At 40.5% G+C, this 18,895-nt stretch overlaps 2 protein-coding genes across 4 annotated transcripts in view; both read left to right on the forward strand.

Annotated features, from left to right (window-relative positions):
* Positions 1-5,002: 5,002 nt before the first annotated feature.
* LOC308086980 (5-hydroxytryptamine receptor 3E-like) lies at positions 5,003-7,661 on the forward strand (the record flags this gene model as incomplete). Its single annotated transcript, XM_080430620.1, has 5 exons — positions 5,003-5,171; positions 5,361-5,530; positions 5,871-6,081; positions 6,417-6,620; positions 7,378-7,661. The coding sequence occupies 5 exons, from the start codon at positions 5,003-5,005 to the stop codon at positions 7,659-7,661; spliced, it is 1,038 nt and encodes a 345-aa protein (XP_080286746.1).
* A 7,262-nt stretch (positions 7,662-14,923) lies between these two features.
* The window catches only part of LOC308087481 (5-hydroxytryptamine receptor 3C-like), a 41,025-nt gene continuing 37,053 nt past the window's right edge, over positions 14,924-18,895 (forward strand). Inside the window, exons 1-3 of one of the 3 annotated variants that reach the window (XM_080431371.1) lie at positions 14,924-15,043; positions 17,006-17,072; positions 18,677-18,837. In XM_080431371.1, the coding sequence (XP_080287497.1) occupies positions 17,015-17,072; positions 18,677-18,837 (219 nt within the window). In that variant the 5' untranslated portion in view covers positions 14,924-15,043; positions 17,006-17,014. The remainder of the gene's footprint in view (positions 15,044-17,005; positions 17,073-18,676; positions 18,838-18,895) is intronic. The other 2 variants (XM_080431372.1, XM_080431373.1) reach the window with 2 other exon arrangements.

Here is an 18,895-nt window from a genome sequence, read left to right on the forward strand (position 1 = left end):
GCCCTATTATAGCGCCACCAGGAGGCCGATTTTTACTAAACTTGATTCATCACGCAAACCGGTACACATTATCTCTATAGTCAAGTGATCAAGACGGATCCATCCGATTTTTCACATTCCATCCTGATTGGCGAATTCAGAACATTGCTGGTCCACACCTACCTGACCTGGCGGAGACCTGTGCTCCGAGGAGCACTTTTTCTAGTTATCATTATTATTATCATCATTATTATTTGACACAATCTGAATGTCTCAATAAAAGAGCAGGGAGATAAAATACAGCCACCCCAATTGTATAAGTTATATTAACATACTTAAAAAAAGGTTACATGGTGCCGCTTTAAATTAGATTTAGATTCAGACGGTGGAATTTTTCAAGGCTGAACCATACCAATGCGTTGCTACAGTGTACTCTAGTTGATAATGTGTACTCAATGTTAACGTTTTAGTGCCAGCTGCTGACTGTCAAGCATTCTCAGGTTCTGTTCATCTTCATCTCAGTGCTCACACTTGGTAAGTTTACTTTCCAAGACTTCCTTTATTGTTGCTATACTGATCACATTATGGGCCAAGAATTGGTCCAGCAACCCATACTGATTGATGGATACTGTAAATATAGATGATCAGGTTGGGCAAGGAGGTCAACGACAAATACTTGGTGATCATTCTTATCGCATACCTACAGTATAGGGCATAGCAGTGTCGGCCATTTTGTGGTGCCACAGATCGAAAGCCCATTCATTTGTCTCATAGAGATTTCCAAAAGTGTTTATATTCATTATTTTAAGCCTGGAACCAAGCCATCCAGGCTCCTGGTGAATCATGACCATAAAACATTTGATTCAGTGTCAAAGAATATTTGAAAAACGCAAAACAAAGGGTATTTATTAAATATAGCATATGATACAATTAAATATTCAAATATTTGTTGACACAGAATAAAATATGTATTGGTCATGATTCACCAGGAGCCTGAATGGCTTGGTTCCAGGCTTAAAATAATAGATCTCTCTGGGAAAAATGAATGGGCTTTCTATCGGTGTAACCACAAAATGGCTATGCTATGCCCTATAGCCTTACAATGATAAACGAGCATCGACACTGTAAGTTAATAGATCAACCTTATTGTCAGCGAGGAACTGCCCTAGTGAATGAAATTATATATATATCCACAGGGATTTTCCAAAAGTATAGGGGGGAGTTGGCTAAGAACACAGAAGTTGTTGCTGGCTTTCCTCGCCTTTGATGGTATGCATTGCTCCCAGTCTGTGAACCATTAAGGCATCTGTTTTCTACACAGTGTTTTGGTACTTTTGCATCCAGATAAACTCCAGTGTCTCCTCAGCTGAGAATTCTATCAAACTATTATAACCACCAGCTCAGTGGCCCTGTGGTTAGAGTGTCTGCCCTTCATTTGGGAGGCCGGGGTCCAATTCCCTGGCCGGGTCATAAAAAAGACTATAAGAATGCGAACCAATGCCTCTGTACTTGGCACACAGCACCAAGGGTTGGATTGCGGGTAAGTCCCTGCGACATACTAATGTCATGTCCAAGGGGTGTACTTGTACATCATGGCTGGGGATGTGCTTGTACTGTAGGTCAAGAAACAGGAGACAGGCTCCTGCCACATGGCTTGGCAATGCTTTCTCTCTTATTTATCAGAAACGGTGTTTGGCGGACGAGTTAAGTCCATGTTCGACATGGTAGTTCCTTAAGTAGCAAGGTTGCTTGTGGTGGCACTTTAGCTGTCCAGGTTTGTCAGCGGCCTTATAACCCCTAGGGAAGCTAGTGGTAGCTGACCGTTATCACTTCCCTAACCCAGAGAAAATAAAGAATGGGTATCATACATCCATTGTGTTCTGTCAGGATTCTGTCCAACATCAACATTCAGCTCGCCAATATTCATACACAAGGAGAAATACATGTAGGAACGTAAACTTCAAACATGTTTGGCCCAAAAGATTTGATCTTCTAGCAGCTCTCCCATTGGAGAGATTTGACACAACTGGTATGCTAACAAAGTGTCCTGGTTCTTCCCTCCATAGCTCCATGCAATGCCATGATGTTGAACTGTTCTCGACCTGAACTCCCTGCTCTCCTTGAGGCTCTTGGTCCTGTTTTCAACCTGAACTCCATAAGACCTGTCGCGAATATGTCTACACCAACAAATGTCAGAATTGGCTTCACTCTTTATGGCATTCTTGGAGTGGTAAGGAGATTTTTTTTTGCTGTGTGTTCTAGCTCATACGGTAGGTGCTGCATGTCCGTATAATCTGTAGTCTGTACAAAGCAGATGGACAAATTGAGCTGTGTTTGAATGCAGCACTTCATGCGGTAAATGAGATAACATTGAAAATGCTGAAATATCAATTTTAAATGATTTAAAGAAATTATGTATTTTTACGGCGTGGCTCTGCAAGATGCTGGCCGTCTATGTGTGTGTCTGTGTGTCCAGTGCTAATCTCGTAAACAACCGCTGGACCAATCAGTGCCAAGCTTTGCATGCACACTGCCAGAATGCCTATGTTTAATACTTTTAACTTTATTTTTTATAATGGAGGGTAATGGGGCTCTTATCAAGCTGAGATCCGGCAGGTCATACATCATTGATATGTCAGAGACCGGTGGTTCCCAAACTGGGGGTGTCCCCAGTTGATTAGCTTAATGTGCAACATTGTTTTCTCACTCAACAGTAAACAAACCAACATACCAACATACAACGCCTCCCACTGCGAGGCATTGTGAGCATGTAGACCGGCTACTTTCACAATATTTATCTGTGGAACCGAGTCAAACTAAACGTAAAGCCTATATTGTGCTTATAAGTGCTTGTCAGGGTGGGGGGTCCCCAGTTCAACTAGGATTATTTTGGGGGGTCACAGCCTTAAAAGTTTGGGAACCCTTGTCATAGACGACTGATGTCACTGACTAGCCACATGAAGTCAGAAATCCACATTGGAGCCATGCTGTGTGCATCCTGAAATCTACATTGGAAGTTGATGTGATGAATCTATTTGATTCTATTTTTCCAGGATGAAAAGGCCCAATTGCTGACAACATATATCTGGCAAGACCTAGTGAGTACTCAATCAATAAAGAAAATTCTCAGTCAGAATTGACTGAGTTTTTTACATTTTCAGCAGTCACCCAAACTCTCAGAAGTAAGCACAAAATGTTGCATACAACAAAAGCAATATAAGAATATTTTACAAAGGCCAGCTAGTAATAAAAATATCTATGCATGGTTTAATCCCAGAATTTACAGTGCCAAATGAGGTCAAAGTTCCTTTGAACAATAGCACCAAATATCTATTGGCATTAGTATCCTGGAAGTTTCCCATTTGTGATAAAAAAAAAAACTGTTTAAAAACCCCAAAGACATCGAACCAGTGCATCTAGGCAAATGCCTTGTTCAAGCCGCCTACAAGCGCCCTTGTAGGCTAAGGCAGAGTTCTGGCAATGTCCGAGCGAGTCAGCGAGTGATCAAGGTGTCTATTTGCTGCTCTCTGCTGGTAGATCTGTCTTATGTGTTTAAAACCGCAGTCAGACAATTTATTTGAATGAAAAATTACAAAATAAAAAAATAAAAAAACACGCAAATCGCTGGCACAGGGGTGAGTACATTATGAATAAACTCTGGCAGGCAATGTGTTAATACCAAATTGGCCAAAGTGTCAAATATTACATAAGAAAGAGGCAAACATTGTGAAAATAGCCAAACTACGAGCTAATGCCTTTTAAGACCTTTTTAATACCAAATTGGCCAAAGAGTGAAATATTACATAAGAAAGAGGCAAACATTGTGAAAATAGCCAAACTGCGACCTCCTTGAGGTCCCCAGGGCAAGAGTACCATACCCGGGGCGATAGAGCTTTTGCTTTCGCTGCCCCAACCCTATGGAATGCACTCCCCATTACTCTCAGAGAAGCCCCCACCCTCCAAACCTTCGAAACCGCCGTCAAAACCCACCTCTTCAATATGGCTTTCCCCAGCTAACTCCACCCATCCTTTCTCATCATTCCACTGTTTATATTGATTTTATTCCTTTGTCTTAGCTTTTCCTAGTGTATTTTTTCCCCAATTAAAGTAGTTTTTCCATGCCGCTATAATAATTTGAGATATTATTATTATTCATCGTGATTTGACCTTTTTCCCAAATGCACAGTGTTACATGTAATGGAGACAGACAAAATCGGCCACACATACATTAACATATCTGCAATTGTTGTCTGTTTTAGCTATGGAAAAATGAGTTTGTAAGCTGGGATGCAGATGAGTGTGGTACTGATGAAATTTCCCTGCCAAGAACAAAGCTTTGGATGCCAGATGTGGTGATCAATGAATTGTAAGTTTCATCTACTGTGCAGTTCAGAGTTATTTATATAGGAAACATACAGCCCAAGATCAAACTGTAGGGGCTGCAGCATCAGTCAAAATCCAAACCTAGGCCTAGATTTGACCCACAGTATTCTGTAAATGTCCAACTGAAATGTCAGCACTGCACATGCAGGTTTCAAAGAAATGTTGGACAGAGCCTGCAACCTCAAAGGAGTATTTCAAAAATCTTATTTTCTATCAAGTAGTACACACCCCAAGCCTTGAATTCATGGAGCTGTTTTGGTTTTTGAGTCGACTCCGCCGGTCATCAAAATATTGGCTCAGGAATGTGACAAAAAACTAAAAAAATCTCCAAAAATCTCCATCTCCATCCAGTAATTGTTTGGGTGAACTACACACAAGCAACGTGGGAAGCATCATTGTCTGCAACCAGGCCTATATGTCTGCACTCTGCAACCACATCACTCCATAAAATAGAATGCACCATCCACTATGGTGACTGGTACAGAAAGTGGCACAGTGGCCACCCATAGAGTCCCTGGAACACAAACCATGTGCTCCTTGTGAGCCACCAGGACCCAAGGTTGAATCCAAATCCTGGCCTTGTCTAGCCTGCGTCCCCTCTTTCTGCCATCATCAATGCTGTGTTCGCCTTCCTTGCAGTATGGAAGAGAACTCCGCTCCTTCTGTTCCAGATGTGTATCTGTACAATGATGGCACTGTGTATGATGCTCAGCCATTCAAAGTGATCAGCTCTTGTAATCTCAACGTCTACACCTTCCCCTTTGACGTCCAGAACTGCACTTTCACCTACAACTCCTTCATTCACCGTAGTAAGTGCTAAATTGTCCATAGAGATACTCAGTGTGGTTTTTCCACAAACCCTTTCATTACTTGATGTAAAAAATGTTATGAGCCACAAGAGGCCTTAAATGTAAAGTCTTCACATAGTTTAGAATATGGATTTAATAATATTGTTTGTGTTTTCCTCAAAAGACCACTGACTTGAGTTTTTCTTTCAGTATCTGCCATTCAGTTGGAACTGGCCTGGCCTATAGAGGAAATTCAGGTGTATTCTCTGGAAGTGCTTGCGACCATGGGGGAGTGGGAACTGGAGGACATTACCGTAGAGAAGCCACTGATAAGAGGCACTGATGATGACATTGACCCTTTTGATGTGATCTACTTCTATGTATGTATTTATTATAGTAGTATTAAAAGTGCATTTTTTTTACTTTTCTGTTTAGCTCAGTCCTGGTCTCCACTTGGGCCATAGTCGTAGGAATACAGGGAAAACATTGTTGGTGACATTTAACTTTTGGTTGCTTAAAATGTTGAGGATTTAGCATTCTGTAAGCTCATTCTACAGTTATTTTGTTGGAAAGAAAATTCAGAAACTAGTAATAATGTCAAACCTGGAGGCCATTATCTGTCGATATAAAATGTTTCTACATACCTACGTTTTGGGTAAATTCATATAATATCTCAAAGAGTATCCTCTTGTAGATGGAACATAACATCTCTCCATTCAGATCAGACTGAGGCGCAGGGCTACTCTCTACGTGGTGAACCTCATCATTCCCAGCTGTTTGCTCATCACAGTGGACCTCTTCAGCTTCCTGCTTCCTCCCCAGAGCGTCGACCGCTCCTCCTTCAAGATGACCCTCATCCTGGGCTACACCGTCTTCCTCCTCATGATGAACGACCTGCTGCCCACCACTGGAAACAACATACCCCTCATAAGTTAGTATTATTATCCAACAAGTAATTGTTGGATAATGAATTTTGTAAAATGATGACCCTTTGATCTTTGTATATCTTGCTACTGTTGGGTCGCTTATAACATTGGCGATCCTGGAATTTATGATCAATTGCTCCTCACTTGCACTTATAGCCTGTGCTTGACTCCTAACGTGAAAGAAAGTGAGACTGACATTTGGCGAAAATAGCTGTTATTTTCGGCAAATATATTTTCTGTAGTAATACTGTAGTTCTAGTAAAGACCCCTGAAGGACTCAGGTCAATTAAATAATAGGGCAGTAGTTAGTTAAGCCTCTCTTCTATCCTCTTCTTCCCAGATGTGTTCTTCTGTCTCTGCCTGGCTCTGATGGTGGCCAGCTTACTAGAGACCATCCTTATCGCCAATCTCCTGTGTGGGAACTTGTCTCCGGTCCCCCGGTGGGTCCAGGTGTTTGTTCTACACATCCTGGGCTCTCTCGTAGGCCTTCCTCCTAAGCCTACAGAGCAAGGAGGCACCGTCATCCAAAATCCTGAAGCACAAGGTAGCATGCCAGATGTAATTCATAGGGCTAATTACATATACTGTACTGTATATGTACGACCTTGTCATACACATATATGTATTCATATTAATTTACGAGCTACTGGTCCATTGATGTTGAATGTTACAACTCATTTGTCTGTCTACTCAGCACGCAAGGATACTCAGCACGCGTGCTTGTATTTGTAATGTTAACGTTTCTTGTGTCATATCAGTCATAGAGTAGGCCTACAGTATTTTTTCACAGTAGAGTTCAAAGACACATTAGTGCAATCTGACAGGTCTAATTGTGTGTGTGTGTGTGTGTGTGTGTGTGTGTGTGTGTGTGTGTGTGTGTGTGTGTGTGTGTGTGTGTGTGTGTGTGTGTGTGTGTGTGTGTGTGTGTGTGTGTGTGTGTGTTTCTTTTTTTGGTTGATATTGGTGTTTACTAAAGAATGAGAACCAACATGGGGCTTGGCATTATTTACTTAAAGCCCTTCCATTCTGGTATTTTTGTCCTAGTAGTCCTGTGTAAAGTAATAAAGGCCTTCCGTAAAGCTGCTCAGCATGTTTAAAAGTGTGTTATGATTGCTTGCAAATTTCAAGAACTCATCCATAAAGTGTGTAATAAATAGTTTCCATTATGTCAATCCAACCACCCTTTATAACACCAGTTGGTACTATATATTACAGAAGATCTTTGTGCAAATCAATGTAAACTGTCCATGCTCTTCTTTACACTGCCATGATAATGTGTTGCTCCGCTCTCCTCAAAATAGAAGCAAAAGCCTGCCCTCTAGTGGGAGTGGAGGACGATGCTGATGAGAAAGCTCCAGAGGAGAGGGGGCCAGAGGTGGAGGATAAGGCCCTGGAGGAGCTGAGGAGGCTGGGTAAAGACCTCCAGGCCATCCGCCTCCAGGTGGACCAGCAGCTGACAGGGAACCAGAGCTCTGAGGAGTGGGTCCAGGTGGGTTTCATCGTTGACCGCCTGCTCTTCATCTTCTACATCCTCTTCATATCAATCAGCTTCATTACCATCATATGTATCTGGGTGTTGTCATAAAGGAAGTTTTAAGTTCATGTTTTGACATGGTTGCTGTGCTATTTCTTTGGTAGAATATATATATATATATATATATATATATATATATATATATATATATATATATATATATATATAATAGCTGTAAAATAGCACCAGTGCTCAGCAACTTCCGTGGGTAAATAAAGATTAAAAAAAGATGGGGGAAAAAAATATCAAATGACAAATTAATAAAGCACTTAATTAGAATTTCATCACTCACTACGCATCCATTTTCACATTATTGCTATAATGTAGACAAAGCTTGGCTTAGCTTCAATAGTGTTCTTGTTGATTATATTCAGGTAGCCTGCAGCAACTGAAATAGCACTGCAGATGGGAAGTCTGTTTGTTTTGTGATTTTTCTCTTCATTTCTCAAACCTACACAAAATTTAGACATGGCATACTTGACTTTGCTAACTAGCACTGAGCCAAAATATTACTTGAGACCTGAAACTGAGACAGTGTACCTGGCTTTGGAATTTTGATTTACTGTAACATGAAAATGTAATTAAATTCTGTATGTCAGCCCATGTCTAGTGAAGACCTATAAAGGCCCACTACTCAGCTTTTGGACATTGGCTGTATTTGTCAAATTGGACATTTATCTCTTGCTCCTTGTTATGGTTTTTAGTCATGTTTTCCTGATTGTTTAGTTTTGTACCCTTGTAGAAGGTAAAGCGGACATCACAAAAGAATAAAGGTCTGCACAACAGCATTACTCCTAAGTGTTTACTTTAAAACACACATTTCGACCACAATTGGCCTTCATCAGGTGACATAATTTGTGACCCACCCCGTCCCTCCTCCCCTCACTTCCATCTCGTCTTTATAGTTGAGGAGACTGTCCTCAGGTGTCTCTTGTGTATCTTATTTTGTAGTAGTGTTCTTGTGTTTCCTGTCTACCTTTGTAGCACTAGCTGTTAGCTGTCTTGTTGATTATTAAGCCTTTGTCACCTGTGTCCTGTTCGCCTCGGCCCAGTGTTGATTGTACCTTGACTTCCACCTGTGTCTTGTCAGTTACCTGTGTATATAATTTGGGTTTTGTTTGGAAGTGGGTGTCTGTGTCTCATCAGTTCCTTTTACTATCAACTCCGATCTGTTTTTCTACTAATGGTGGAATTTTAGAAGAACTCTGGCTTTGAAGATAATGTAATGTTGATGTGCTGATGTACCCTAACTAGTGATATTTCATGAAATGTGGCGGGGGGGGGGGGATCAGCCATGCTGTCAGAGACTACTTCATCAGTAATGGATGCAAATGCAGAGATAAACATCTGGCGTGCACACACACACACACACACACACACACACACACACACACACACACACACACACACACACACACACACACACACACACACACACACACACACACACACTCTACACTTATACAGGTAATGCGTACGACACATTGGCCTAATCAAATATCTCTGAGGCTGTTGAGGGATTTACATACAGTGCAGACTAGTTTAGGCATTCATGAATATTGTTTTCTTTGCCATATTGAACATACAGTAAACACTATTTCAGAGAGCAAAATACACAGAGGAAAACAGATGGGGACTATACTTTACAATACAGGACCACTACACCACCAGTGTTCTCCACTCGTTAAATTGTGCAAGGAGGATTCGGAAAGACAAGTCATTCTGTCACCCTCGATTGGAGGAAGAAGAACCATAAATAAATAGAATGTGATTTGATCCGCTAACTTCTGCCATGTTTTACTTGCAGTCTAAGAAACCTGTCCTGAACACATTGAAATTTAAAAAAAAATTGCGCTCTTGTGGCAGATAAAATGCACCAGTTGGGCATGCATGAAGACATTAAGCGACCGGGCATTCTGCTCCAGCGCCCCATGCCTGTGGAATGCCCTCCCGACCAGCCCTACAATCCACCAATGTTTTTAAAAATGGATCCAAAACATACCTTTTTAACAAAGCTTTTGCTTAGTCTTTTTTTTTCCTAGATCTACTTTTTACCCCAAGAAGGGTCTAATGTTTTTTGTTTCTAGTTGTCTTGCCTTTGTTTTTCATGCCATGGTTTTTAAACCCTGTAGCACTTTGTGATTAGTAAAAATGTAAAGTGCGTTATAAATAATATCAGATGCACCTTATTTTAACATTGCATCGCAGCTTGCTTTTTTAAACACTGCTGGTGCTGCTGGTGCTTTGTGTTTGCCTGATGGAAAGCAGCAAAAACATTTGTCTCTGTTTTTGGATGGCCTCCAAATGCCGTCCATGTTTAGTAATCGTCTCACTTTGTACCCTTTTCTATTTAACCCTTTTTTTCTCCCCAATTTAATTGTTATGCCAATTAACACTGTAGAAATACAATAAATTCAAATTCAGGTTCGCACACAAACTGAACATCATCTCACCTCCAATTGTTCAGTTCTTAGACCAGGGGTCTTCAACAGGGGGTCCGGGAGTCCGGGACCATGGGGTCCTCAGAGTTACTACAGGGGGGCTGCCAAATCTTTGTGTGATAGGAACTTTTGATTCTTTTTATTTACATTAATCCTTTTGAAGACCCCTGGTATACAGTATATAACAGTGCAATATAAGTATGTTAAGTATATTTGACATCAGACTGTGACCTAAAGTTCCTAAATGTTTACTTCTTTGAGATTAACAAGGAAAGAAAAGCTGGTTTACCACATGATTTGTCTTAAGGTAAGTGATTATTTTCTGTTTATCAAAGAACTGGAGAGACAGGGAGACTCCCGTTACTGAACAAACACACTATATCAATCATTACTATCAGAATATACCCTAATATTACCCTACCATTCATTACTTTCAACCTGGTGTCCCTACTTTGGGCATGTCATCAAGATTGTTTGAAATAATTCAATATTTTAATCTCAATTATAATTCTTCACAATGCTTATTATGTTGTTAGATTAATGTATTAACTAATCAGTTAAATAATTAATGCATTCATTAATTGATTGATTATTTCAGTACAATCACATGCAGTGAGTACATCTATAAGTGCATATAAGTAGTGCGTACAAGTGCTATCAGGAATTACTGAGTGCTGTAGGTATTATTGTCAATCAAAACATAACACATTTTGTAGTGATTTTGTATTATCACTCTACGTTTGGTGTACACTAATGAAATGAATAACAACTAGAAAAAGTGCTCCTCGGAGCACAAGTCTCCGGCAGGTCAGGTAGGTTATTATGGCCTCCTGGTGGCGCTATAATAGGCCAATGTGAAAAGGGTGCCATTTCTTCTTAGGCCTTGCACGGCAATCGGACACTGCATTCTTGATTTGAATCATTTTGTTCCAAAAACGTGGTTTGCTAAATTAGACCTGCTGGTGGCGCTATAACAGGCCAATGTGAAAAGGGTGGCGTTTCTTCCTCGGCCTAGTGGGAATGTGTGTGCAAAGTTTCACGGAAATCGCACGCTGCGTTCATGATTTGAGGAATTTTGTTCAAAACGGACCTATGTTGCAAACTTTGGAAGCCAATGTTAGCCAAGTAGGATGGAATATGAAATATCGGACACATTCATCTTGATCACATGACTATAGAGATACTGTGTACCGATTTGCGTGATTTTTGGACAGAATCTGAAGGAGTAAGAGCAAAAAATGTGTTTTACAAAACTCAGCCTCCTGGTGGCGCTCTAATTGGCATATGTGAAAAATGCAGGGCAAAGGTTTTTCCTTGGCCTCTAAGGAGTGTGCGCGCAAAGTTTCACACAGATCGGTGCAGTTATAGCTAAAAACGTGAATCGGCCTGTTATAGCACCATCATGAGGCTGATCTGAAAGTTTTCAAGTGACATTTCTTGCTGGGCCAAGTGGGAATCTATGTGGAAAATTTCACGGAAATTGCATGCTGCGTTCATGATTTGAGGCATTTAGTTCAAAATGAACCAATCCTGCAAACTTTGGAAGCCAATCTTAGCCAATCAGGATGGAATATGGAAAATCGGACAGATCTGTGTTGATCACATGGCTATAGAGATACTGTGTACCGATTTGTGTGTTTTTTTTTGGTGAAAATCTGTAGGAGTAATATAAAAAAATGTGCTTTGCAAAAGTCGGCCTCATGGTGGCACTATGACAGGCTGATCTGAAAAATGTGGGGCAGAGGTTCTGCTGTGGCATCCAGGGAGTGTGTGTGCGCAGTTTCACAGCGACCGGGCCAACAGTGGCGGAGATTAGCTGCTCGCAGACGGATGGACGGACGGACGGACAGGGGGCAAAACATACTCTCTCGCCATGCCTTTCCGCCTGGCGGAGACAATAAATTGAAATGTAATGCAATTGAAATGGAGATAAAACATATCGTGGCTGTCGGTTGGAAACCTCATATGTCCAAAACTGTTACTTTTCAGGATTCAAATTCAAAAATAGCAAAAAATAGCAGCTCTACAAGCTCAAAAGCTTGTAGAGCAAGCTATATATACTTTTGTATGACACTGACTGTTGTATGATGAAGTATGGCATTAATGCCCTACAGCAACGATGTCAAATATGCCTATACTCCAAATATTAACTTTTTTCTTTTAACTATTTGTTGTACTTTTAACTAGGATTATGAGGAACACATTTTAAAGGGATAGCATGTCGTGTCTTCAGCTGTTGTCTTCCTGAGCCAACCCTTTTCCTTCTCTCTCTTCCTCTGTCTCCATGTCTCCCCTCAGTCCCTCCACCCTGTTTGTTTAAAGCATCACATGTCTGTCTGTAGGTGTGAACAGCCAGCGGTGATGTACTGTCATACCCTAACACTACAACCTGCTTCAGTGGCGCACTAAACAAACACAATAAAAACGACATCCTTGTTTGATTTTCTTTTATCAACATTCACTGGTCTTAAAAAAACATGAATAGATATGCATATGAAGCCGGATTGCGTGACACATTTTAAATTTGTCACGCAATGACTAATAGCCAATAATAATTATGGCTGTCAGATCAATAAGTAAGCAGTTTCCCCATGTCATCTAGTCCAACAGGAATTAGTCGTGTAAGTCAGTGGTCCTCAAACTTTTTCATGTCAACGACCCTCAAATGTATATATTTTGCCACGGACCCCCATCTGAAACTATTTCCTGCCAGGGACTTCATAAAACAATATTAGTCCATATTAGATCTGCTATTTTCAGATTTGCACTATAAAATAGGATCAAAGTGGTTAAACTGATTTTGATCTTAACTCATTTGGTTGGGGACCAACTGGACCCCTAGGGGTCCCGGGACCCCACTTTGGGAACCCGTGTCGTAAGGATTCTCCATCTTTCCGATAGATGTCATCTACCTGGCAATTCTTACTCCCCGGGTTCTATCACCCCGTAATCATACCTCCCCCAGATTGCCCTTTCCCTCTCTGTTCTAATATGCTATTAGATGCATTTTATGTCTTTTAATTACCTTTTTATGCTTTACGTAAAGCACTTTTGCATTTTGTGCATGAAATGTGCAAACAACGTTGCCTTGCTTCGGATGGTTTTGTGTTGACAGTCATGACAGCCAGGAATTTGGAATGTTGACATACATTAAACACCCAAGGCCTGAAGTCGCTCCAAGAAGCTTGTTGTGCAATCGAAATACTATTTACATACATTCTCATTATATGAACTGTGTACTGTATCAGGATTCAACCAGTTCTACAGGAACTAATATTAATATCAACTCATCTGCAGTGGCGTTTTGGTCGATACACGGGACACCACAGCGTAACACTGGATTTTTTTCACACGCACGCGCAAGGTAAGGCACGGTACGCACGTGCACGCTAGAACGCATGCCCCCTAGATTCACAAGCAGCTGTTATGCAAAGTCTACTTTGCATAACAGGTTTACCGGTGGCGGTGAGCGTCCCCATACACGGTATAAAAGCAACACAGCATTATGGCTTCAGTTCTGCTGTGGTGGTATCCTGTCTACACGCAACAAGAATGCCTCCAACAAAGAAGAAGAGATGTTTCCTACTACTACTTATACACCCGTAAACCTAAGTAAAATGTATTTTAATCACATACATTAAAGTCATTAGAAGATATTTTCTAATGCAGGTCTCCTCACGAGTTGACTCAAATCAGCTGTTCCGTGTGCATGTGCACATGTAGGCACGCGAGTGCATGTGACGTCATTAAAATGTCGTTCCCCTGAAAAAAATATCACCATTACACCACTGCTCATCTGTATGATAGAGTGAGACATTTCCGCACTGGTGTTGGGTGTGACATTGGCTGGTTGATGATGTCAATAAAGTTATTTGAAGCACACGGCCCAACATATTCTGATATCGATGTGATCTACCTTTCTCAGAAAGACAACAGACATCAAATGTATGGATTGTATGGTTTAATAACCTCTAACCTTGTGTGTGTGTGTGTGTGTGTGTGTGTGTGTGTGTGTGTGTGTGTGTGTGTGTGTGTGTGTGTGTGTGTGTGTGTGTGTGTGTGTGTGTGTGTGTGTGTGTGTGTGTGTGTGTGTGTGTGTGTGTGTGCGCGCGCCAGGGTGTTGCTGGAAATGAGCACTTGTGCTCAGCTGCTACCCTGGGTAAAATAAAATAAAATGACTGTAGTCGTATAAGTCTTGCACAGAAGATGGTGTTTTATTTTAATGTTTTACAACTTGAAAGTTTGTTTTCCTTTTTTTATGAACAACAGTTATTTACTATGTATATCCTTTGTCTGCCATTAATCACATAAAAATTGTGCAAGATTCATGTAGTATCAAAGGTTCTTGCATCAAAGGTTAATACATATATTTTAATAGTCTCTGATATGAGTAGGTTTAGGTTTATAGTTTATTGTCATTTTTATGGTTCACATAAAAACTAAATTGTGTATCGCACATCCACCGCAATATAAGCAGTGTACAATAAAAAAAACTACGTTCAAATTTAGCTTAAACAGTTTAAAATAACAATTAAACATCTAACCATTTAACTAATTTAATTTATTAAATTGTTTAAAAAAGAACAGTTAAAATGACTGTATATACATTGACACATGTTATATTTACGTTTGCAATTACTTTAGAGTTGCAATTACAGTTTATTTTAATGTAGGCCTACAGTACATTCAGCAATTCAAACCTGTCAGCCCTGTGACGTTTGTTTCCTTAGGGTTTAGCTACAGTAGCTGACTCAACTGACAGACAGGTAACCTAGTGGGGGGAGTGGATAGAGGTGGAGTTAACCACCTATCTCCACCCATTCCTTGGCTGTGAGAGGTGTGTAACCACCAGACCAACCAGAGAAATTTCTTCAACTATTTTCAGTCTAAATGTATGACACATCATGTGAAAGCTTAAATAAAAGAAAAAGAAAAGAAAAATGACTGAGCCCAACTTGGGGACCCAAGCACCAGCTGTTGTCACATGATGAGGTGAGTCTGACATGGCTTATAGTTTTAACATTACACTCATTACATTCAATGTTTCATGTCTGGTACGGAGACAACTTGCCATTATGATCTCTGACAAGCTGATGTCAAATGTTTCTAAATATTTTCTAATACATCTCAGAACTTTTATACTTGTGTACGAATGTCTATCATCTGCTCCTTTCCATGTGAATGGTGTGTGTCTCCTTATCTCTTTAATCTGTATATGAATGATTTATCATTCATACATCATCTTTAATTTATCCCCTTATACTGTATGTATGCAGATGATTTGGTCATCTTTAGTCCATATAGTGCTGGTATTCAAAAGCTTCTGAGAATAATGCTCTCTATAGGTTTGATTTTGATGTAGAATACAACACAAAAAAAGAGTAAGATCATGATTGTCCGATGTAGGGAAGACAGACAATCAACCATTCTTGACTTTACTGTAAATCGCTCTGGATTAAGAGCGTCTGCTAAATGCCTAAACTGTAAACTGTAAACTTGTATCTGTCCAGCACTGTCCTTATTGAGTGCAGTCAGTGAGATTATACATATTTGGGCCATATTATCTCAAGTGACCTATCTGATGACAAGGACATCCATAGACAGCGTCGGAAGCTGTATGCTCAAGCGAACGTGCTGTGTTGCAAATTTAACGTGTTTAATATGTTCAGTACCTTTTTAGAGCTTTTAGTACACCTATGTATACAGTACTGTTCCACCTGTGGTGTCGCTACAGACAAGACAGCATCAGACGATTCACAGTGGCTTACATCGACTGCATGAGGCTGCTGCTGGGAGCTCCAAGAAGCTCCAGTTCAAGCCATCTCTGTCGGGTTTAATTCAAAATCCAAAATAGCAAAACAAGCAGATCGACAAGCTCAAAACCTCAAACTTGTCGATCTGCTATTTTTTACACTTTTGTGTGATGCTGTATGATCAAGTAGGGCATTACTTTACGAAAAAAACACAAAAAGATAAAATTTGGAGAAGGTTTCTGCGCGACAGCAACAATGTAGCCTACTTTTCCCGTTCCTAGAAATGTGGTGGAGTCAAAAGTAAAGTATTTATCTTTGAAATGTAGTGGAGTGAAAGTCATGTATACAAAAATATAAATGCTCAAAGTTCAGATATTCAAAAACAGCAACGATATGTTTGTTAGTGTAAAGGTCACACCGGCGATTATGCGAATATACGTAAAATTCGGACTCGTTCCGAATAAATGAAAGACGCTTTTTCGCTCCGTGGAAGCTTGCATTGACTTTATAAGGTTTTTAAAAAAAACTTATTATTCGCATGAAAAAATCGCCCCCGGTGTGTAAGGAGCTTCAGGGCTACATGCTCTACTGTGCTACGTAATCTTCATCATCGCTGTCATAACCGACCCTATACGCAGTTCTGTCAGGTTCTCCTCTAGACCAGGGGTCTTCAACAGGGGGTCCGGGACCCCTAGGAGGACCTCAGAGTTACTACAGGGGGTCCGCCAAATCTTTGTGTGATATGATTTTTTTTTTTTACCTCAACCACTTGAACCCTAGCATCTCTTTTCTGAGGAGAACTTTAGCCAAAAATAGCCGATCTACAAGCTTGTAGATCTGCTATTTTTTGGCAAAGAGGTATAGAGGTGTAGAGGGAAAAAAGAGCAGATCAAGAAAACAAAAAAAGTTTAATCTGAAACACAATTTTATACAATATAGAGGGGGTCCCTGCTTCATCTGTCTCTCAGCTAGGGGGTCCTTGGCCTGAAAACGTTGAAGACCCCTGCTCTAGACTGTGGAACCACATGTCTGTATGCTAGAAGCTGAACATTGTGGGGTTTTTGTCCATTTCTTTTTTCTGTTATTTAATTGTGTTGTTGTTGTTTTTTGGTTTTTTTTATCGTGATATTGATCTCCCCTGGTTCTGAAATAAAGATTGAATTGCATTGAATATAATCGACTCAATTAAAATCTTTCTCAGACGCCAGAGATGACGGATCTAAGGAAACCTGTTGAGTTCGTGTTCATCGGTGTCTTGCTGCTTCACGGTAAGAAACACTGAAATGAATGTTGACCAATCTACAGTTTGGTACCTGGTACAGTCATTACGTAGGTGAATTGGCTTCTCAGTTTGTCTGATTGTCTCCACATTTTGGCCCTGGCTATTTAAGATACTACTGATGCTATGCAGGTGAAATGACAAAATGATTACTGTATTTATGTGGTGTCCTCCTCAGCTCAACACAATGACATTCCCCCAACTTAAAAACTGAAAATCATTGTAGATCCATTACAACTAGAAAAAGTGCTCCTCGGATCCAGGTCAGGTAGGCTATTGTGGCCTCCTGGTGGCGCTATAATAGGCCAATGTGAAAAGGGTGCCAGTTCTTCTTAGGCCTTGCACGACAATCGGACACTGACTGCATTCATGATTTGAGGCATTTTGTTAAAAATATTTGTTTTGCTAAATTAGACCTGCTGGTGGCGCTATAACAGGCCAATGTTAAAAGGGTGGCATTTGTTCCTCAACATAGTGTGAATGTGCGTGCAAAGTTTGACCGCAATCGGACGGTGCGTTCATGATTTGCGGAATTTTGTTCAAAACAAGCCAATAATGCAAACTTTAGATGTCAATCTTAGCCAATCAGGATGGAATATGAAAAATCAAACACAACCGTCTTGATCATATGACTATAGAGATCATGTGTACCGATTGGATAAAATTGGAAGGAGTAGTATAAAATAATGTGTTTTACATACATAAGTCGGCCTCCTGGTGGCGCTATAAAAGGCAGATGTGAAAAATGCAGGGCAAAGGTTTTTCCTTGACCTCTAGGGAGTGTGCATACAAAGTTTTACACAGATTGGTGCAGTTATAGGTAAAAACACGAATCGGCCTGTTATAGCGCCACCATGAGGCTGATTTGAAAATGTTCTAATGGTATTTCTTCCTCTGCCTAATGGGAATGTGTGTGCAAAATTTCACGGAAATTTCATGCTGTGTTCATGATTTGAGGCATTTTGTTCAAAACGGAGCACTCCTGCAAACTTTGGAAGACATTTTCAGCCAATCAGGATGGAATATGAAAAATCTGAAAAACTTGTTTCGTTTAATGACTATAGAGATACTGTGTACCGATTTGCGTGATTTTTGGACAAAATCTGTAGGAGTACTGTCAAAAAATATGTTTTGGACAAATCGGCCTCCTGATGGCGCTATAAAAGGCCCATGAGAAAAATTTGGGGCAGAGGTTCTGAATTGGCATCCAGGGAGTGTGTGTGCACAGTTTCGCTGCGATCAAGCCAACGGTGCCGGAGATTAGCTGGTCACACACGGACGGACGGACACATGGACGGACAGGGGGAAAAACATACTCTCTCGTAATGCCTTTCAGCCTGGCGGAGACAATAAAGGAAATCATACAGTAACACCTACGCCCAAGGCCTACTGTAGGCCTATGCAGCCTCTTATTTCTAACATACGTACAGTATATTACTTGAGCAAGAGGTTTATACTTTCCCACATTATGGTTCAGTCTGTGTCAGCTTGCCAATATCCCCACTGTCTCAGTGCCATAGAGTATTGGGATGATTAATGTGAATTCATGTCTGATCCATATATAATTAACTTATTGTTTCCCCATAAATCCAGGTTGGGCAGCAGCATTGAATTGTAGCAGTCCAACTCCTGAGTCTTTGTTTAAGGCCCTGGAGGATAGTGTATTTAATAAGAAACTCATACGTCCTGTAAAAAACTTCACAACACCAACAGATGTTTCCGTTTCTTTTACCGTAGTGGGAATTTTAGGAGTGGTGAGTACAGGTTCTTTTTTCTTTTTTTCCCAACATTTTCATTTCTGTACTTACAATA

This window comes from Gymnoscopelus braueri (assembly GCF_963280865.1).
Source record: "Gymnoscopelus braueri genome assembly, chromosome: 6".
Classification (NCBI taxonomy): Eukaryota; Metazoa; Chordata; class Actinopteri; order Myctophiformes; family Myctophidae; genus Gymnoscopelus; species Gymnoscopelus braueri.